Source organism: Amphiprion ocellaris, chromosome 6 (genome assembly GCF_022539595.1).
Source record: "Amphiprion ocellaris isolate individual 3 ecotype Okinawa chromosome 6, ASM2253959v1, whole genome shotgun sequence".
Classification (NCBI taxonomy): Eukaryota; Metazoa; Chordata; class Actinopteri; family Pomacentridae; genus Amphiprion; species Amphiprion ocellaris.
Window position 1 is genome coordinate 16,886,341 of NC_072771.1, and position 21,655 is coordinate 16,907,995.

At 42.0% G+C, this 21,655-nt stretch overlaps 1 protein-coding gene across 5 annotated transcripts in view; it reads right to left on the bottom strand.

The window, feature by feature from the left end:
• Positions 1-3,412: 3,412 nt before the first annotated feature.
• Positions 3,413-21,655, bottom strand: part of ep400 (E1A binding protein p400) — a 30,877-nt gene continuing 12,634 nt past the window's right edge. For 2 of the 5 annotated variants that reach the window (XM_055011395.1, XM_055011393.1), the window contains 33 exons: positions 21,232-21,401; positions 20,950-21,137; positions 19,245-19,544; positions 16,431-16,604; positions 15,755-15,907; positions 15,435-15,505; positions 15,019-15,308; positions 14,552-14,754; positions 13,989-14,158; positions 12,958-13,154; positions 12,691-12,802; positions 12,218-12,505; positions 12,014-12,088; positions 11,700-11,834; positions 11,559-11,603; positions 11,190-11,343; positions 10,515-10,750; positions 10,237-10,410; positions 10,106-10,153; positions 9,863-9,999; positions 9,496-9,552; positions 9,330-9,408; positions 8,730-8,897; positions 8,576-8,621; positions 8,389-8,495; positions 8,028-8,229; positions 7,787-7,935; positions 7,297-7,542; positions 7,001-7,175; positions 6,649-6,803; positions 6,294-6,449; positions 6,115-6,192; positions 3,413-4,414 (listed from right to left, as the gene is read on the bottom strand). In XM_055011395.1, the coding sequence (XP_054867370.1) occupies positions 4,094-4,414; positions 6,115-6,192; positions 6,294-6,449; positions 6,649-6,803; positions 7,001-7,175; positions 7,297-7,542; positions 7,787-7,935; positions 8,028-8,229; positions 8,389-8,495; positions 8,576-8,621; positions 8,730-8,897; positions 9,330-9,408; positions 9,496-9,552; positions 9,863-9,999; positions 10,106-10,153; positions 10,237-10,410; positions 10,515-10,750; positions 11,190-11,343; positions 11,559-11,603; positions 11,700-11,834; positions 12,014-12,088; positions 12,218-12,505; positions 12,691-12,802; positions 12,958-13,154; positions 13,989-14,158; positions 14,552-14,754; positions 15,019-15,308; positions 15,435-15,505; positions 15,755-15,907; positions 16,431-16,604; positions 19,245-19,544; positions 20,950-21,137; positions 21,232-21,401 (5,259 nt within the window). In that variant the 3' untranslated portion in view covers positions 3,413-4,093. The remainder of the gene's footprint in view (positions 4,415-6,114; positions 6,193-6,293; positions 6,450-6,648; positions 6,804-7,000; positions 7,176-7,296; positions 7,543-7,786; positions 7,936-8,027; positions 8,230-8,388; positions 8,496-8,575; positions 8,622-8,729; positions 8,898-9,329; positions 9,409-9,495; positions 9,553-9,862; positions 10,000-10,105; positions 10,154-10,236; positions 10,411-10,514; positions 10,751-11,189; positions 11,344-11,558; positions 11,604-11,699; positions 11,835-12,013; positions 12,089-12,217; positions 12,506-12,690; positions 12,803-12,957; positions 13,155-13,988; positions 14,159-14,551; positions 14,755-15,018; positions 15,309-15,434; positions 15,506-15,754; positions 15,908-16,430; positions 16,605-19,244; positions 19,545-20,949; positions 21,138-21,231; positions 21,402-21,655) is intronic. The other 3 variants (XM_055011394.1, XM_023290282.3, XM_055011396.1) reach the window with 3 other exon arrangements.

The following is a 21,655-nucleotide window of genomic DNA, read 5'->3' on the forward strand; positions in this document are numbered from 1 at the left end:
AAATCTGAATTGCAAGAACCACATTTGAATTACAAAAACTGAATCTGAATCACGAGAACTGAATTTAAATTACAGGAAGTGAATCTGAATCACAAAAACTGAATTACAAGAGGTGAATATGAATTTAGAAATGTGAATATTGAAGTATAAAGTGAGCTAAATTTCCAGTGAGGATCAAATATAATTTCAGAGCAGCTGAATTCGGTTTCAGTCAGTAAATTCCATATCTAATTATGTGATTCAAATGCAGTTTTTGTATTACAATCATTCAGGTTCAGCTGTTCAAATTCAAATACCCATAATCCAGATTCTAGGGGCACATATTTCGGTCCATATAAAGCTACATCACTATCAAGAATTCTGATTTTTGCTCCACTCTCTGACAGTGACTGGGTTTAACATGCACCTGTGAAGGAGAGACTACATCTGAGGAGAGCAGTTCAGGTTGGGAGACTTTCTCCCCTGGTGTCATTAAAGTGCATCGCCTGTAAATATTTCACAAAGCACATAAAGCACATGAGCAGATGACAGGCAGGGTGGCAGGTTGAGGACAGAGAGAGGAAGGGAGGATGGGGGGTCGTGTCCTGAGGCCAGAGCTGGCAGGGAGAGCAGGGCCACACCTCAGCCAAGGTTATCGCCGAGACTCAGAGAGAAGACAGAGATCCCCTTTGTGGTTCACAGCCACTCGCTTACATGACTGTCATACCACAAGACATTTGTGTGGAAGATGAGAGCAGTGGAGTGTAGTGAGCTGACAGGAGCAGGCAGAGAGGAAGAAGCAAAGGCAAGCAAGGGAAGAAAGAGAAGCCGAGGGAGACCGAGAAGAAAGAGAGAGAGATTCAGAGGAAACGAGTGGGAGGTGGGAGCACAGAGTGGCAGACTTATACTGGAGATCTCCGTGGTATCTTTTCAAAGTGCCGAATGACACTTCCTGTCACTATGTCGAGGGAAGTGGAGCGTGTCAGCTCCGGTGCTCTCTCACCCCATCTTACATGCAGAGCAATTACCACTGGCACAAAGCCCCCCACCACCATCATCCCCCTGCAATTCAGTGGAATCATCCAGCAGACCTGTGACTCATCATTCAGAGTAATAGGCCTGTCCTGCATTGGCCTCAGGAGTTTCACGGCTTGTAGGAGGCTTAAGGAGCACAGGGAGATGACTAAACACAGCAAAGTTGTCTCATTACAGATATCATCTCACCTTTCATCCTTAACAGATCAGAAAGGAAGCCGTTTAATGCTATTTACAAGCTGTCATAAGGCCTGGAAGTTGCCGGTGTACCTTGCTGAAGGGCACACAGGCAGCCTTTGGACAGCATAGCATGAAATCTGCTTTTTGTTCCTGATGTGATTCATCTATTTAAAGAGAAACCACAGAGAGGCATGTCAGAAAAATGTGAAAAGCTGTATTGCCAGTGAGTGCTACATAAACCATTGTTCCACCAGCCCTGTGATTTGCACTAAAGGGGTCGCAGTTGGTTGCCATGGCAACCTTTCAGTATGGATGGCCCGTTTCTTTTCCAGTAGCGGTGATCATCAGCATCATTGGAGGAGCATCATTAGCAGGGAGCCCCCAGGGCTGTGTGATCAGTGCCTGGCCGGGACATTAGACGGTGAGAACAGAATGATAGACGGAGGATTTGGTCGTTATCATCTGCGAGCTGCAGCAGGGCGCAGCTCCAACAGCCCCCTCGTACCTGGATGATTTTTTTTCCTCCCCTGAGCTTCCCTCAGCATGCGTTGCCTTCAGCTCTGCTCATCTCTTTGGTAACAACAAAGCTGATCTCCTCATTGTTGTTGTGTCAACACACGTAATGATTGTATCATCCCTGCTTCCAGAGGCTGTCATTCAAATGGCTGCTCTGCTCTCTGACATGCTTAGGGGCTCGTGTTCACGACTCTGTGCAAATTCAGACAAACACACAAGAGTGAAACACATTTGACGCCGTTCAGAGGCTTTAAAGACCCTGCTGAGGTAAACGTTCACACGGTGGGAGGCTTGTGTCTGAGCAGGAAGATAAAACAGCCTCAGCAGCCCTGACGACACACTGCTTATCCTGCACCCCTCCTTATGCACGACTTTGTCATTGGAAATAAACATATCAAAATGTAAGCCCGCACTCCAAAGTGCTGCTTTGGGGGATCTGTGCACACAAAACTCGCAGCTGTAAATGTGTCACTCTCAGTTCCTGGATCATAGAGCTTGTGTTGTTCCTCTGGTTTCAAATCAAAGCAGAAACACTGTGTTTGTATGTTTACACTGCTGTGTGAAAGGTGCAGTTACCCCACCCCTACCTGCTGTAGGCTGGCGTCTGAATTAAAGGTGGAGAACAGAGAGCAGGTTCCTCTACAGCTCTTTCCATCAAAAGCACACTTTCACAGAGGAGGCGTGAAACTAGTGATGAAAAGTATGAATCGAAGAGGTGTGATTCACATGGACTCGTGAGCCGCGGCATGACAGCTCCGGTGCTTTCAGGTCTGACAGCTGTACCTTCTACCAGAACATAGTAGCGCTTCATTTTTCTGACTTTCTTGTCATTCTCTCAGGAAATCCACCAACCTTGACTGCAGTTTAAAAAGGACAGTTTTCCTGAGAATAAATAAAAGAGGTTGAGCTCAGGGATAGAGTGACGTCTTGGCCAAAGGAACCAGCTTTGCCCATCTGTTCATCTCTGAGCCCTCTCTTCCACCTCACCTCCCTTGTCTCACTCACTTAGCAGTGAATGTGGACCGGCCACCGAGTGCCAGTGGAGAGAGGAGACGCAGGGCGTTCACTGAGGAGCAGATGGGAAATTTCAATGAGCTGGAAAATCCAGAGTAGTAGCGGCCTCCTTCACGAAGCAGGAAAGGTCATACTGATGCAACAGTGACCCCCTGTGGACAAACACAACACTGTGAGCATGTTTTTTAAAAAAAGATTGCGCACATTAGTAGAGATGTGTTAATTTTCTTGATCTAGAAAGTGAATTTACAAAGGCAACGATCGAAAGATTAAATGTTCATAACGTGCTTGGTGCTGACAGATCTGCCAGAAGCAGCCAGCCAGGCCTAGCACAAAATGCTGATCGGGGTTTTCTGGTCTCCACTTCTATCCTCGAGCACAAGATGCTTAAAATTCCACACCCACTGCATACCAAACAGAAACGTTTACTGAAGATCTACAGCAGCCTTTGACAACAGTTTTTGTTTTGTCAGCTGAAACCTCCTAGCGCACATCTTGCCTGCCTCCACAAAGAAAAAGAATAGTTCTTGATACAGCACGGTTTATTCAAAGAAAGTCTGCAACCTCCAGATATTTTTCGAGCATCCCACAAAGTCCCAACTCCCTGTAAAGACTACAAATACTAAGTTGTAAAACAGGAGTGCGTGTGCTGTAACAAATCCAGGAAATGTATTAAGAATTCACAGGATTTCAAAGTACTTACAACGATTTAATGAGAGGAAAAGATGAATTTGTGTATAAAAACAAAACACTTTATTACAATTAGGCTGAAAAATTCAATGAAAACACAACTACTTTACAAGTACAAATGTTTTTTGTTGATATTTACAGGTTTTTTTTCTTTTGACATCAATAAAAAAGACAATTTATGAGAAAACACAAAATACTAAAGTACATGTTTACAGTGTATTTGCTGAAATAAAAAACATGACTAAAGGAACGTGCATTACTCTCCATTCAGTATCTATAGACGAGAGAATCAGACATAAAAGGGACTATTTTATGAATACACTTAGTCTAATGGAGAGCTCATTCCCCAATGCAGAATTACCCATAATCCTCAGCCTCAGACATCTGTTGAGTGATAGAAAGCATGACTGTTTGTCATATGATGAATTGGGCGGTCACTGTGGGGATAAATTTGAAGTATTGTCAAGAAACACTCCACATCTATTGAAACAAATGAATAGATGATGTTAATTCATCATGACTGATTTGCCAAAACACAGCTGAAACTGAAAAATGTTGGGTAAAGTAAGGGTTCGATGCATTCAGAATGCAGCAGGATGTCAGTTTGCACAACCTCATCACTGTACATGTGTACTGCAGGAAAACACTTGGTAAATGCAGCTTCATGGTTGTGCATCTCCTAGCTGCTCCCCCCACTGGGCTTGGCAGGGGTTTTGGCCCTGATGCCTCCCTGTCTTGCCTGACCCTTGGTGGTCTGCTGCGGCTGAGCGGTCTGCTGCACCGGGGACTCGGCAGCAGTGGGGGCAGCAGGCTGCTGGGCGGGGCTGTGTGGAGGAGGCGTCTGGATCTGCGGTGAGGCGGCAGCAGTCACCACCTGCTGCTGGATGATCTTCTGCTGGACCACCTGGGCTGTGGCGGTCCCGGTGGGAATCATCTGCACCTGAGCAGGAGCCGAGGTGGCTGTCTGGGTCAGAGTGACAGTCTGAGGCTGGGCCTGGATCTGAGAAACAACACAGACAAGATTTCTATCCTGTTCGAGAGGCCAGATGTGATCCATTCCACTGCATTTCATAGCTTCATGGTAGTTGTTAAAAACGAACAAAGGGTGTCAAAGTCTTGAAAAGTAAAATATCAGGAATCTGTCAGAATTTTTACTTTGATGAAGATATTACATTAAATCAAACTATAGAAAGATAAAAGCATTAGGCTTGGTGCTTCCTGCTCTTGTTCACTTTTATTACTCCACCAAGGAACATGGTGGAGTTACGTGACGATCAGCGTACGTTTGTCTGTGAATCTGTCTGTTAGCAACATTACTCAAAAACAGGATAACAGACATGGATGAAATTTTCAGGGAAGGTCAGAAATGACACAAGGGCCACCTCATTAGATTTAGGCAGTGATGTAGCTTATGGTCTGGATCTGTGGATTTGTTAAAGATTTCTGCATCATTGTGAGATAGCGGCACAGCGTCACTGTAACTATGACAACAAGTGAACACTACGTCAGCTGCCTGCATCAATTCATGCTGCCTGCTACATATTTCAGTCACGCAATTTGGTATCTGTACATAACGCACGCATGCATAACACACGCCTGTGCTCAGTGCAGGGTAATTCTGTATTTATTTTAGTTTGTGGGTAGATGCATATTAAATGGCCAGATTCTATGTTGCCGTGATTTCTGAATACACAAATTGATCCTTGGCAGAGTACTGTGCTCTCTGAGTGCTTTTCTTGTTCTTTCTTATTTATTGTGAGTTAATTTTTCACTGTAATTGTCCGATAAAAAGTCCTGAACCCTTCAGCTCAAAAATGTCTTTTGTACAGTATGACAGCTATAATACCATAAACTACAAAAATCAAAGTAAACAGTCAAACAACCCCAAAAAAAATCAATATTGTCTGTTTTAAGAGGTCTTGGCTGTGCTAAATTTTGGAACTTTGGTAATTTTTACAAGACAAAATGTCTTTTCAAACCTCCTGGTGGCTTTCAGCGTTCAGAAGGTAAACATCTGATAAATGCTCTGCAGTGACGTTTGTTGTTATGTCACTGTAAGTCTCTGCATGAGGATTTAACACTTCATTGGGCGAGTGATCATATTTGGTAACTTTACCATATTGACACATTAAATATGGCGTTGCTCCTGCCTTTCAGTGAGGTCAAGAAGCATGTGGTTTTCACCCAGCCAATCAGCGAAGATCATGTTACAGCACACTACATCGTGGCATTTGACCAATCAGCAGAGACCCGGAACGTATCAAACTTCCTCTTTTCTCTGAAGTTGGAAAAAGATGGACTTGCAGCTCAGTCCTCTTCCACATTTGCGGTCGAAACGTCAAACCATGGTTAGTTGACGAAACTCACACATTTTATGGCTGAGTAGTTGTGCTAAGTGATGATATACACATTTCTTGGAATGCTTTTTTATACCACCAACAGGCAAGGAACCATATATGGTAACTTCACTGACCTTGAACTTTAACACAAAAATTAAAAATTTTGAAAAATATCACAAAAGTTAAACAAAAGCCTTGTTATGTCCAATACACCCTGGGGTTGAAATTTTGGATTTCAATGTATTTCAATGAGGGCCCTTTAAAGAGTTAAAGCTTATAAGGAGTCACTAACACAGTTCAGTGACAGTTAACCAGTTATCTGAAGGTCCCATACGAACAAGACACAGCCTGAAACACTTACCTGCTGAGGAGAAGATACAATCTGTTGAATATTGGCCACGGCTGGTTGCTGCTGCACAATTTGTGGGAGCTTAGCCACCTGATAGGAGAAGTAAACAAGAAATTCTCATATCTTTAAACAAAACCATTGCTTATCTGAAAAAATGCATTTTACAATAGTGGCAGCCGCTGATGCTGTACCTGGATTTGTTGGGTTCCAGCGGCTTTTTGGGTCTGGGCGATGGATGTAGTGAAGAACTGGGTCTTGATTCCCGGTTGCAGTTGGGTGGTCGTAGCATAGGTCACTTTCTGCTGGGCTGGCTGGGCGGCCTGCACTGTCACCTGCTGAGTGCCGATCTAAGGGAAATAACACAAACACTAAATTCATCAGAGCATAAAGTACGCCACAGTGTTGGGACAGCTGACTAATCAATACTGAATGTTCATGTATAAGAAGACATGCAGTATGTTTTTATTCTCTACAGACTGATAACAGACCTTTAACAAACAGTTGTCAACAAGTGAAAGTCCAGTCACTACTGTATGGTGTGTTTACCTTCTGCTGTACTGTGGCTTGTCCCTGCTGAGGCTGTCCTGCTTTCTGCTGGGCTGCGGCCTGAACCGCTGCCGCCTGCTGCTGCTGCTGTTTCTTCATCTGAATGAGCTGCTGGACCTGCATCTGGGGGAAGGGCGGCGTCAACACAGGGCCACCTGACAGAGAGGATGAAGAATAAGATGCTAGAACTTCAGGGCATAGCAGAAGTTTGTAATCATGATAACAACGACACATCGTGTTACAGTAAAAGAGTGGTGGATCATTGAAACTTAAATACATAGTCACTGATCCATAACATACTTCACTTTGAAAAAATCTTCACTGTCAAAGAAATCCAAGACTTTCAACAAACCTGTTTTCTGGGCCTGACCAATCGCTACACTAATGCCTGCTACAGTGACTGGCAGTGTAGTGACACCAGCTGATGAGACCACAGCTGGCACAGAAACCACAGGAGGCTTGGTGAGGGTGACCTGAGCTGTCTGTCCTGCCTGGGCCTGAATCTGGCCCTGAGTGGGAACTCGAGTCTGTGAAAGGAAATAGAATTAGTTAAAAGTTGGCAGATTGCTCAGTAACCCCCACAACTTCTTTGAAGTTTTCCACATTCTGTATTTACATGTAATCAAATAATTTTGTTCATGATCTTACCAGTCTGGCCACCTGCAGGTTGGCTACAGTGGTACCGGTCAGCACTGCTCCAGGTCTGGGTGCTGCCACAGCTGCTAGTTGGGGATTAGCTTGGGCAGCCTGTGCAGGCTGCACCTGGGTGGCCTGCTGGGCCCCTGCAGCCTGCTGGCCCTGAGCTGCTGCCACAGCTGCAGCTACCTGCTGCTGCTGCTGCTGCTGCTGTTGTTGCTGTAGCTGCAACTTATGTTTGTGCATCTTTAACAACTCCTGTATCACACAAAATACCAGATCAAGATAAGTTAACTTTATAAACCCATTTAGTTTTTTTCATAACCATTATCTTGCATTCTTTACAGGTAAAAACTGAAATGTTGCCATCACTGCAAACATTGCAGCACTTCAATAACAGCTGCAAATTGAAATCATCTAACAAAGACAAACTGTAATTTGTCTACTTGACCCACACAGTTGTATTTTTGGTAGCTATAGTGTAAATATGTTGGAGGTGTACCTGGGGTTTTCCTACAGCTTTGATCTGAGGGGAAGTAGCCTGTTGCTGTTGTTGCTGCTGCTGTTGGTGCTGCTGCAGTTGCTGCTGTCGGAGCATCTGCAGGTGGGCTGGGGTGAGAGGCTTTCCTTGTGGCAGCTGCATTCCTGTGGCTGGAAGGAGGAGAGCAGACAAGTTAGATCTGTACAGAACAGTAACAGGTACATGAGAAACCTTAAAGAAAAGTTAATGTGTACTTCAGTACCTGGTGGGACCTGAGTAACCAGCGGGCGGGTTTGTGACTGCACTGGGCTCAGTGTGGTAGAAACTACTGCAGATGCTGTCACTGGGGTAACGGCTCTAACACCCTGACCTGTAGCTATGGCAACCACTTCAGCAGGGGCAGCAGTAGCAGTTACTGACCTCTGTTGTGCATGGACCACTTGGGCTCCAGCTGTACCTGCAGGCTGGACCAACAAAAACAAATGCAACACAATGAGCAAAGGTTGTCATGCTTACAATGATCGGAGTTTGGTGCCTACTGCCAATCCATAGGCTATGTGCATCATTATTAACAAATTCCTGTTAGTCAGTAGGTGGTAGAGTGATGAGTGAACATGACTCACAGACAGGGTGCCTGGTATGACTGGAGATGCCAGGCGTTTGTTGGCCTGGAAAGGACTTGGCGGGACTCCAGCTACTGTGTTCACAATCACATTCCCCCCTACAGTCGCTGGAAGAAACAAAGAGAAATGAATTAACTACTGAAACACAAACTGTTTTGTAATATGAACCATATGTAAGTCAGCATACCAGCCTGAATGGTTGTGCCCACAGTGGCATTCTTTATGGCTCCAGCCTGTAAAATATGAAACATGTGTGTTTAAACCTTTCATTCGGTAAATGGGTTTATTTTGGACCTCACTATATGTAAAATCATACTGACGGAGGATGTTTGGGTTCTCACCAGTACAGCTGCATTAGGCACAGCAGCAGCTCCGGCTACAGCGGCAGCCTGAGGGACCTGAGCCTGGCCAGCAGCAGGAGCCTGGGCCTGGCCAGGTGCAGCCTGGGCCTGGGGGGCTCCAGCCTGCTGCTGGGCCAACTGCTGAGCCTTCTGCTGTTCTGCAAGAGCCTGCAAACACAAACATGTCAGTAACAATGATAAATGCAGACCAGGACCAAGGCAAGAATGGAGCTGATTAGTGTTGGTCTAGATTGAATTCTTTTAGTCGTTCATACTTTGAAAAGCAATGTGCCTTGAATTTCTGAAGAGATCCGACCCTTTTATTTTGAATAGCACACACAATGGGATTTACCAGCAGAACTGTACTTTAATGAAACAGCTGCAGTGTGAAAGAAACTATTTCTACCTCTGCTTAACACAAGTATGAAGGTTATCTTTTCAAGTGAAAAACTAAAACAACAGATTTATCTGATTGGCTATGAAAACAGTCATACCAAATGCTCTCTTCATTTGTTGAAATAAGATTTGCATTCTGCTAGTATGGCATAGCGCCTGGATAAATACACACACTTGAAGCAGCAGAACATTGCTGACAATCACCTTTTTCTCTTTGGCAATCCTTTCAGCACGTTGAGAAGCCACCTGAATAGGAGGTAGGGGCTTGTCGTAGCTGATCCCACTGTGAAAAACATGTTAAGTTATATTTCTATATTTAAGGTTTGCATATCAATAGTACAAATAAATCATATAACAACATAAAACACACCTTTCTGCCAAGACTGAGGCATGTTTGGGATTCTTCTGGAATGGATTCATGCCAAGCCTGTAGATAGTATAAATGAATAGTTAGATGGATATATACTATTGTACCTTAATTTTTTCATTTTCTTTATAACTTGTGGTCTTTTGGTTTCCACTGCAATAGACACTTGCAATAAAACAACAATTATTCAGATACATTTTCAAGATCAAACAAAGATTGCATCATATTCAGGAACTTTCAGCAAGTTTTTTACACACTGGTCATTACATGCAGATAAAAGTGATTTAAATATTTTTAATACATTTTGTTAATTTCCTGCTTTGGTACTAGCTTCTTGACAAGACTTATGCAGACATAGGTCGGTACTCACAGTGGCTTGATTGGTGGGCTTCTCTTGCTGGCAATTATCTTCATGAGTTCGAACCGGCTGTTGTAGAGCTGAATGTGAGTGGCATTGTCATCCTGTGTGTAGATCTGACAGGTCCTTAGAGGACGGCTGTTCTTAGACTGAACACACACAATACACAAAGAAGCACACGGAACAGAAATGAGGCCAGTAATTTAGGAGCAAAGAAACATTTATCAAATGTAATGACCAGGCAAGACAGGGCACCTTGTATATGCTCTTGGTTTTCTTCTTGGGGTTTGCCTCATAAACCAACTGAAAAAACAGAGACACGGTTTTCACAAGTACAAGATGAGGAAGCTAGTTCTGTAGCAAAGTAGGGTCACTGTATTCATTACCTTGCCCTCTTCACGGGGAATGATGACATTCTCGTAGCGGTTGCGACACTGTTTGGGTGAGCGGTAAATGCGGCTGCAAGAATTCACCACATCGCTCACTAGATCCCAGTTAGGTGTGTGGGCAGGTGACACAATTGTCAGGTTCAGAGGCAACTCCAGCAGCTGCTTTACAGCCTAACAGACACACAGCAACTTAGTGACATGCAATTCAGCATTTATTAAACCTCATCAACGCTGCTCAGAAAGAACGATCATAAAGGAAGCAGTGAGACCGGTACCTGAAGCAGAGCCCAGTCCTCACTGATAAGCCACTCTGGGTTGTCCTGGCCGGCCTCCATGGCAGGTTTAACCAGCGATGGTAGGGGCTTGGCAAAGGGAGCCTGCTGCTTGAGGGAGAAGTTCTTTTTCTGGTCCTTGCCCTCTCTGCGAACTTTGAGCATGCTGGCCTTTTCGAAAAGGGAGCGTGGAGGAATTACCGTCTCCCCATGTCCCTTTTTCTTCTTTCTGGCTGCTGCTGGACAAACACACTCAAGTGAGGACAGGAAAAACAAACTTCTAATAGCACTTTAGCATGCATCTATCTTTCCTACATACACTACCAGTCAAAAGTTTGGACCCACCTTGTCATTCAATGGTTTTTATTTAATCATTCTGTACATCGTAGATTAATACTGAAGACATTAAAACTATAAAATAATACATGTGGAATTATGTTGTAAACAAAAAAGTGTTAATCTTCAGTATTAATCTACAATGTAGAAAATAATACAAATAAATAAGAAGCACTGAATGAGACAGTGTGTCCAAACTTTTGACTGGTAGTGTATAAACATTGACTCCAGGATTTATAGTTCCTTGTCTGAGAGTGCAAAAAAAGACAAATACAATGCAGATGGAGTGGAATTGAAATATTGTTGTAAAAATAGCTGACGCCTTAATGACAAATGTCTGACCTGAGGGGTCCATCTTGAGTCTCTTTTGCTCCTTGCGGATGTAAATAGGAGGCAGCTTGGACTCTGGCATGGGTGTGGTGTCATACATCAGCATCATCACAGAGTCAATGTAAATATCATTGTCATCTTGTGGTGGTGTGGGTGGAGTCCAGAGCTGTATTAGAAAATCATAAGTCATAGCAAAGTCAGAAGACACAATCGGACTACATGTTGTGCTTTCATACAAATAAATGCAATTAAGAGAATATGAGAGAGAATACAAAGATATGACTGAACATTTACAGACAAGGTCAAAATCCATAGTTACTATTGAAAATTGTATTTCTTTCTCTATTTTTCATCCCAGTTATAACCCTTTTGGAGTCTTACCGGCATTATTTCTGTATGGCCATCCTCTGCATCAAACACATACTCCTGTTGAAGAGCAGAACAGGCTGATGTCAACAACAGCACAACACAAACCACACACTACTTCTTGTTTGACTAGCAGAGATCAAAATGGACACCCACCATGTTGTAGGCATCCTCTCTGGTGTAGGTGAAGAGATCTTCATCTCCTTCCATCATCTGCTGCTCCTCCTCTTCCTCCTTAAGCTTCTGCAGCTGCTGCAGCTCCCAGCCTCTCTTAGAGCACTCCAACTGCTCCTGTGGAAGATAAACACAAAACATCTATCAGTCAGTCAAACTTATCAAAGGACAATTAGTGCAGTGAAATGCCATGTGATGGACTGATTTCCACATCTGTACTAGAGAAAATCTGTAAATATATACATCAAGTCTCTAAAATCAAAGTTAAGTCTTGCCTACATCATAATTTAAGTTACCTTGAGAGCCGTTTCATCGTCACTGATGTAGAGGTACTCCAGATAATGCAGGGCATATCTTTCAATAGGTGTTAGCTGTTTGTGGGACAAGTATAAGATCAGCAGGGGAAAAAGCAGCATTTTATTTTATTCTGATTTATTGCTTCTAATTTTCATTTTTAGCTTACATCAGTTTCCAAACAATACATAAAAAAGTAAAGCTACCTGTTCCATGACTGCATTCAGCTCTTCTATCTGAGCAGGCTCTTCTTTAGAATGACTCTCTGACTCCTTTTCACCCTCCATCAACTCCTTGGCTGCTAACTCCTCCTGCTGCTGCTCTTTGTCCTCTGGCAGAGCATCCAGGTTTATGCTGTGAAGAGCCTGGATGTAAGGTCTTGCTACTCTGGGAGAGATGGCTTCAGAGGCCGATGGCTCCTGGTGAAGAACCACGAACTCCTCCACCTTCTCCCCTGAGCCCGCTTCCACTTCAAATAGGTCCTGGATCGTCCGCTGTAAATACGCAATAACATGTCTGTTAGCTTACATATAAAACTAAAGTAATAGGTCTTATTTTCAAATAAAAATTTAAATGGTTCCTACACAAAATGCTTTCATAGTTTGAATAACTGCAGCTTTAAGCAACAATAAAGAAACCAGGTGTGTAGAGGAACAAAACCACACTGGGGCCATCTTACTTGTGTGAGGAAAGCCAAGGAGTAGTCAGTCCCCTGGGCAGCAACCTCTCTTATCAAGTCCTTCGTGCCATTCTTCAGCAGTTTCTCTTCAATGGAATTCCCGCTCTCCAACCTGAGCGATACGCAAAAAATAACCAAAAGTAGCACCAAAGTCCTTCAAAATTACTGTTTGGGAGATAAAGGTTGAATCTAGTGTTTTACTTTAAATGGATTAAGGAATACAAAAATAAATGACATCAGCAGACTTCCCTGTACTAATATAATCACCTGTATATGTGGATATCCTTGGAACGGCCTATTTTGTCACACCACTCCTGGGTGCGAGTGTCCATGCTGGGATTGAGGTCTGTGTCGTAGAAGATGATGGTGTCTGCGTCAAACACTGTCCCAACTGCAGAGCAGCAGCGGTTGGTCAGGATGCTGCAGAACACCTGCCTGTTCCTGTTAAACTTTTTCATATTCTCCTAAAGATCCACAACACCAAGCACATGAACAGAGTGGGACAAAGGTCAAGACAGAAGTTAACAACACAGTTTATGCTTAAAAATTACACATATTTTATGTAATTACCGTGCTTATCTCAGTGGCTTGTAACCAATTCTTTCCTGCACATTAGCAGTATATTGCCCTTATTAATATGCAACAGAGATTTATTGTATATTAAATTTTTATGTGACTGCAGTGACCATTTATCTGTCTGTATCGTTATGTTCTTGTATCAACAACAGGCCTAAGCAACCAACTCAAAATCAAGAGGGATTACATGACAGTAAATGGATTAGACAGTTTAAGGAGAGAAGAAACATTTAACCCCTCAGAATAGCATGCAGCAACAAGTAGAAAAGACTTGATCTGAACTAATGTCTGCATCTCTTAGGGCCCCAGAAGGAACAGAATCCAGCGGGGAGGGAAGAGAGCAACATAGTTTGTCCCCTTTTGAGCCAGAACTCTGCACTGACACTGGGAGGTCCCAGTGTTAGACAGGGAGACACACAAATATTTAGATGTCTATGAAAAGCATCAATATGTTGCATTTGTCTTTACAATTGTTATACGTGGGTGCATCACTGTCTTTCACGGTAGTTACGAATATAATTATATGCATAATTTCCAGGGTCACAACCATATATTTTTCAAAAAGGTAAAGCTGAATTAATCTCAGCAACAAAGCCTGTTTTAATTTAATTGCACTTTGGTCACCTTTGAGTGTTGTGAAGTGCTCTATAAATAAATCTTGATTGACTGATTGTATGAATTACGCCGTGTCAGAATCAATTTAAATGGTGATGTGACTTTACCTGTCTTTCATCAAAAGTGAAACTTTCATCAATGCGCACATAAGTGAGCTGCCTGTAATCTAGGAAGGCCTCCAGGATGTCCAGCATCTTCACCATCTGAGTAAAGATGAGGACACGGCGACTCTCTGACCTAAGCTTCTGCAGCAGAATGGCAAGAGCTTCCAGTTTACCTGAGGAAACGAAAAATATCAAGAGTTATTGTTCAAGGCATTGTCATATGTCAAGTTGACTTAAACTGCAGAGGTTTATTTTAGTGGCAACAGGAAGTATGTTTCCCAGACAGAAGATTGTGAATACATTCTCTAATGACTGGACAGATAGATTAGAGTGCTGTTTCTTTTGCATTATCTATATATTATACTGTGTACACATCACTGCATTTACAGTGTCCAAAAGATGGCTGTGTATGGAGAGCCAGCTCTTCTGTCTGAGGAAAGATTTACTAAGTAAAACATGAGATTATTCATCCACCCTGGAGTTATCAGTACATATTTATTTGTTTTACAGTTCCTGCTGGCTATTGCTTGCTTGCAAAAAACAAATAAAGAAAAAAACAGACATACCTGAGTCCATCTGCATTAGTTGCAAGTCTGGATAATAGAAAAGATGCGTGGATGCTAACTGATGGATGTCTGCACTGTGGGGTGCAGAGGCCTCCAGAAGCCGGCGGTGAAGGGACTTCTGCTCCAGGCTGTAGGGAACTGGGGGATTGGCTGCATACAGATGAGGCCGTGGAGCTACAGCTGGAGGCACCACACATGCCAGTCTAAAAGAAAACAACAACAGTAAACACTGACTGGTAATAGATGTGCACCAGTCATTATTTGGAATAAGAAATAAAACATGAAACTGCACATATAAGAGTTATAAACTTGTTTTAAAGTTACTTTAAAAAATACATAGGAAGTGTTTGCTTTTCTACCCTTCACTTGTTTTTTTAGCAATGTGGTTACCCAGCCACATTTAATGGACAGTATAGATGTGTAGAGTATAAACAGTATAGAATAAAGGAAGTTCTCAGCTCCAGTACCTATTGATAAGGCTGTTGGCAGCCTCCAGGTGGTTGTTCACAGAGAGCAGAGAGGATTGCAGGGCAGAGGTGGTGGCCACGCACGTTCTTTGGGCCCTGAGGCAGCTTTCTCTGCCCACCCACCTCCAGCCTCCAGCAGTCAGGGCAGTGTGACCACGCTCTGAACTCAAAGTGCATGCCTGCAGCAGGTCTGACCCATACAACACTCTACGGCTACAGCGCTGCTCATTCGCCTCAAACAGGCGGCCCAAACGCTCCTTCTGCTGTTGAGTCTTTTCTTCTGAAGACTCCTAAAGATTACAGCAAGAGAATGCAGACATAATCACAATTTCTATTAAATATATGGACTAAAATGTAGTTAATGCATGAAACCATACATTATAAGAAGTGAGTATACTAGAGAGTAATGTACTGACCTGAGAACCACCATGAGCTACAGTAGTAAGCTTGGAGGGGGCTGATGTGGCGTTTGTAGTCACACCCAATGCTTTAAATGAAAAATACAGAGTAAATAGAAGAATAAGTGTTACGAATGCACAAATGTTACAACAGCAGCACTACTACAAATTTCAATTTTAAACTCATTGCACACTAAGGGAGGTGTAATTGTGTGCACAAAGAAGCATTTTATGTCACACAAGAACGTATTACCTTTCAGCATGACAAACAGACATGATGAGTGTTGGATATATGCCTAAAAGACAATAATGCAATCTCTTTACTGTGAATGACTCACCTTGCTGAGCTGCTGACAGGGCAGGATGAGGTGTACCAGGTGTAGCTGAAGCATTGGAGGCAGGAACAGCTTGAGGCATGGTTTGCATTACCATGGATCCCTGGGGCCTAATGATCGGCTGGCCTGGAGCTGACACAATCTGCAGGATGTTGCCTATATTCATGACATATATTAAACAACCAATTATGAGGTGCCTTCACAGAAACTAACACAGGCTAAAATGTGAATATTTAAGTGTGGAAAAAAACCTGCATCAGAACCAATGAATGATCAGACAGAAACAACAGCAGAAGGAAATTAAAAACAACAAAAAAAGGCTGACAAACTATCTTTCAAAGACAATTTTAATTTACAAAATTTAAATTAACATCTTATTGTACTCAGCCTAAATCATTAGGAATTTTTTTTGCACTCTTAGCTTTTATTGAAACCTTATAGAGCGGAAATACGGGGGAAAGAAGGAAGTAAGATCAGACTGAGGATGTTATAATACTATGGTATTTGACAAGCAGAATAAATAACCAGAATTTTACATTATGATCTAAAAATGGATCACAACTGTCCTATTTTTTTTTTGTAAAAAGCAGGCCAACTACATTGACATGGCAATGGGTCACAAAGGATGGAATGAAGAAAATTATGCGGTGTGAAAGTATGACAATGGGATGTACATTACCGAGTGTACCTTGGAGCTGCAAGGGCTGCCCAGTGGTGAGCTGGCGGAGCTGACTGGGAGACAAAGTGAATTTGTTGCCCTGAAACTGCAGAGTGACAGGAGTCTCTGGCTGGGAGATACGATTCTGACTGCCTGCTATGTTGGCCAGTTGAGCGATCTTCACCACATCTCCACCTTCAGTGGAAAGACAGAACACATTTCATCAAGGACAGAATGAAAAAGTGTGGTTACATTTGTACAGATATAAAACATTACTCTTCGTTAGTTAAAGGGTGAAAAAGAGACAAGACATGCAGAACCAGGGTGGATTAATCAGCGGAACGAGCACAGCTCCTGTCCACAACAGAATAATAGCAGCCCCTACTTAAACAAACCCTGGAGTGGGAAGAAAATGGCTACAAGGGCAGTCCTCAGGTGACACAGAGAGCCTGAAACATACACAACATTAAGCACAGTACCTAACTGCTTTTTCAAAGTAACACACTGGTCACTAAGAAGTTCAGCTAGGGACTGGTGTCAAAAATGGTAGTCTTAGAACACCTATTTGTATTTTTCTCATGACAAATGAAAATGGATCACTGATTTAACCTTTTTAGCCATTTCTGATGAGGCAATGCACTCATTCTTAAATTGGAAAATATACATTGAAAAAAAAAGTATAAATGAAAAAACGTAAATTTATAAACACTGTCATTGCATTTTTTGAAATGACAAAGTAATTATTGGATTTTAAATTGATGTTTTATGTTTTTCACACTGAGCAAATCTTAGACCGAAATCCCAGAGAATTCATAGCAAAAATGTAAAATCACACAAACCAGACTTTAAGACAAATACACATACATCAGTTATCCACTATGTGGGGTCTTCAAAAAACCTTACAGGCAGTGGACTTTTTTTGAGAAACATTCATTTTTTATGGAATCAAAAAGTAGTACATTTAATAAGAGTCTTCACTGATACTATAAACTGTGGTATCATCAGTCCAGCAACAATCAAGAGAAAAATATTTAAAAATTTGTGGCAACATTTTGTGCTCTTTAAATGCAGTGACAGTACACATAATAAAAGTTTTCATAATCTAAATGGATCTACATATATTAGCTTGTAGCTTAGATGTACTTTGTAGATTTTAATCTCATAAATTTACAAACACAATACAGTTCTGTTCATTTGTTCAAATACCCTGGCAGAACTTTTAAGATGTGTAGGCGGCCATTCTTTAAACACGACTGATCAGACATAACACATATATATATATTTTTTTACTGGGATTTAAATCTAACTATAAGGCACACAATAGAACAATTATTAAACAAAACACAGGAATAAAGAAATTACTGAGAATACTGAAAATACTGTTGCTCGCTTGGTTCCTAATATTCTCTGTTGCATCAGTAACGATCACTAACATTCATTCATTCATTTTAAACAATCCATCCCTTGCAATAAACCACTGTTGAAACAGCCACCAATTAAAGAGACTGCCTCTTTCTCATCCCAGTCAATATGTGTTGCATACTGACAAAGACAAAAATGAATGGAACTGTCTAGGTTTTAGCAAATAGTAAACAAGAATAATGGGATGAGGATGCATTAGTCTGTCTTCAACTTGCCAGTATTGATATTATTTGTTTATGGTACTTTACAAATCCTCAAGACAGCATGTGGCAGTGTGTAGAGCATTTGGCCAACATGCAGAAGTCTAAAACATGAGGAAAAAACTGACTTGATTTTTACAATTTAAAAATAAGTCTTTAATGACCTTTAATTTTTTAAATTTAACTCAAGGCCTGTTAAAACTTTTAACCTACAACACATTCAAGCCTGCAAACTGCCTAGTACACCCACAGTCTAACCTGCAGGCCACTGAGCAGCTCCAAATAAGCCGTTGGGAATGAGGGCGATGAGGGTGCAAACTGGTGACCGTCTGCTAACAAACTTGTGTTTATAAAGGCACAAATTGCCAGTCAGTGGGAACAAGATGTGTACGAATCATTAAGTCGAGGTGAAGTACCAGTAATACACCAGTATGTGCATAAATCATCAGAACTTTTACTTTAATCTGCTGGGCCAAAATGATGTTGAAAAAGATATTTACATGACAATAATCACATTCAAAGGGTTTCAGCAATCAGAAAACTAACACGGACATTAAGATAATTATCAAGAAATCTGTTTTCATTTTACATATTCAAATATTGTGTGTTATCACTGAAAAGGTTTCTCTGTTCACTTTTGAGGCTGAAAGGGTTTTACAATCTGTGCGACAATTTCCACATGCTTTGCAGTGATGCCCAAGATCAGACTAACAAAATAATAATAGTAAAGAAAAAACAAAACAACCAAAGCTTTGGGATCTCTTCCTGCAGCTGGGCTGATGCAAGAGACAAAAGAATATTAGTAAATTGGGAGAAAAAAAATTATTTAAAAAGAAAGGGTAGGACATAATTAAGTTAAATACTGTTGTGATGTGAGGTGTAACATAAGCGGGTCATTCATAGTGTACATGCAGGCTTCAAGAAAGAAACTGGGGACTACTGAGGTGTTGGAGATGCTGCTGATATGGCTACAGATCTAATTTTAAGGGACTTTTTTCCCCTCCATGAGTTGTATAACTGTTGATACAAGATATTTAACCAGAATTGCTGCTCCACTGCTGCCATTGCTTGTACAAAGCAATTTCTCTGGAGGAGTGAAGACTGAACACATATCAGCAGTGCCTCAAGTAAAGGCCTCAGTGTAGAGCAGCCTGTACTGCTGTGCCAGAGTGAAGGGGAAATGCTGAGACGGAGGGGACGGCAGGCCACTTACTAGGCAACCGTGCCTGGGCCTGGGATGTAAGAACCAGCCTCTGGGACAGTAAGCTGGGCTGGATGGCATGGCTGGGGGCTAGAGCTGGCCTGGGGACCTGTGTTAATCCAGGCTGGCTGATGGGAGCCACAGATCTCACAACTGTGCCAGCTAAGGTCTGGCCCAAAGCCACAGGGGCAGCCCCCAACACATGCTGCCCAATGCCACTGTTCCCAGAGGAGGCTACAGAGGAGGCTGCAGTGTTGTTGCTGTTGTTGACAGGAGGGGTAGCCTGGGCTCTCTGAGTAGCTGTTCCAACTGCTGTGAAGCACAAGGCAATGGGGCATGGGATTCCATGTTATGGGTAACCCAGTATTTAGTCAAATCAGTATGATCAAACAGTTTTCTCCATAAATTCACTCAGCAGTGGTGGGCCAACACAGCAGGGATTATTAGAGATGTCATTGATGCCACTAATCACAGTTCACATTCGACTGGTGCAAATAATGGTATGTTTATTTGCCCCAAGCTGTTCCAACACATGAGTTTGAATAGATAGGAGACTTGAGTTTGGTACAGCCTGTGATCCAAAAAACTGTCTGTGTCCTAAATGGAAATACTGGAGCACAAGCTCCACTCTGAACATTTTTGGCAGTGCACCAGTTCCTATATATCAGCTATAATATGCTAGCAGGGTTAGCCTTGAAAGCTGGGCGAACACAGTGATTTTAATCACCTTTATCTTGTACAACGTATAAACTCACACCACGCATTAAATCAACCTTCATGGACAGCCAGAACCTGCAGCTTCTTTGCTTATACTATACAGATGAACTGACTGGCCACCGTGTGGAGTCTCTGCTCGCTTTTGCCGAGTTACAATTCCAGGTTTTCCATGTTTCAGATAGGAATGCTGTACCCTCCGTGCTGACAAACAAAAAGGCAGCAAATGCTTATTTAAAGCCACTACTGGCTTTAATGATGGATTTAATTATGAATGTAAAATATGAATTTTATATTTTTTTAATAATATATTTTACATTTGACTTTATAAGTCAAGTATAATTGAACAAGTCCTTTCTTCTTTGACACAGTGTATTAAGTAGCAGCCTAACTTTACTCAAATAGCAGCAGGAACATTTTGCCTCCAGCTCTTCATCTGACAAATTTATTATAGTTTTTCTTGTCTTTATCACTACTTGCATAATTTTTTCCATAATTTTTAAAAATCTGCAACAGCTGCTAAACAACATAGCAGTCAATAAAGGCTGTGACTCAGGGCATGGGATGCTGTAGCAGCTTTGCTATGAAAGTGCTGCATTTAGCCTTACCCTAATGGCTGTACTTAGTGTAGGAGGAAACAATATAGCCAACCCACCACTGCTGCATGGAAAGTATTCACTTAAACACATGAAACCTCTACGATCAGTGACATTTGCCAGTGAGATTATACTTTGCATCAAGTTTTAAGAGTAACCTGACTTTTAAAAATTGCAGTATTGTGCATAAATATGTACACACAGCACATATTTTGTTGATGTTATGATCACAAGATATGACTGTATAGGCACATTGATAATATTATTAAGCATTACATAAACCTGGTTCATTTCATTCCAAAAGAGAAAGTCAATCATGCAGCATAACACTATGAAGGACTCCTTTAGCCACTGTGAAAGCCAAATGTCCTGTACTTAAGAGACTACTGCCCCTGAAATGGTCTTACCGTGAGAAGTGGGAGTAGTCGTTGCTGTAGTGACGGGGGATTTGCCCCTGGTCTGTGCTGACTGGGTGGTTGTGGAAGGAGAGGTGCTAGTAGCTGGACCGCCAGTTGGAGGGCGCTGACCGACTGCATTTGTGATGGTGGCAAGGCGACCCTCTGGCTTTGTGCCATACTGCACTGGCTGGAATAATCTAATCAAAAACAGGGGCATATTGTGTCAGCACCAGAATATGAAAATTACAACCATGTTAAGTTATAGGGGTACTTGGAGATTTTATTGCTGACCTCATGGGTTTTATAGGACATGGTTTCGGTCTAGGTGGTGGATCTGGACCGGTGTAGATCTCCTCTATGAGCTGCTGAGTGACCTTTAGTTTGGGCACTGCCTCTTCAGTCTGATAGCGAGTCATTCTGTTCTCATTATTTATCAGATCAAATATGGACAGGTTTGCAATCTAGGAGGATAAAAACAGTGCAAGTGAATAAATGCAGACTGATCTTGATTATATTTTTGTCCCTTAAAGACGCATTACAACTAAAGAAAAAAATAACATGAACAAGGTTTAATATCAACAAAGAGGAATTATATAATCGAAAACAAAACACAACAAGACTATAACAAATAAAAGACCAAAAAACACTGAAAGGGACAACAGTGTATTCAGCTAGCTATAAACTATCATTATTTTTAGTATCGATCAATCCCCAT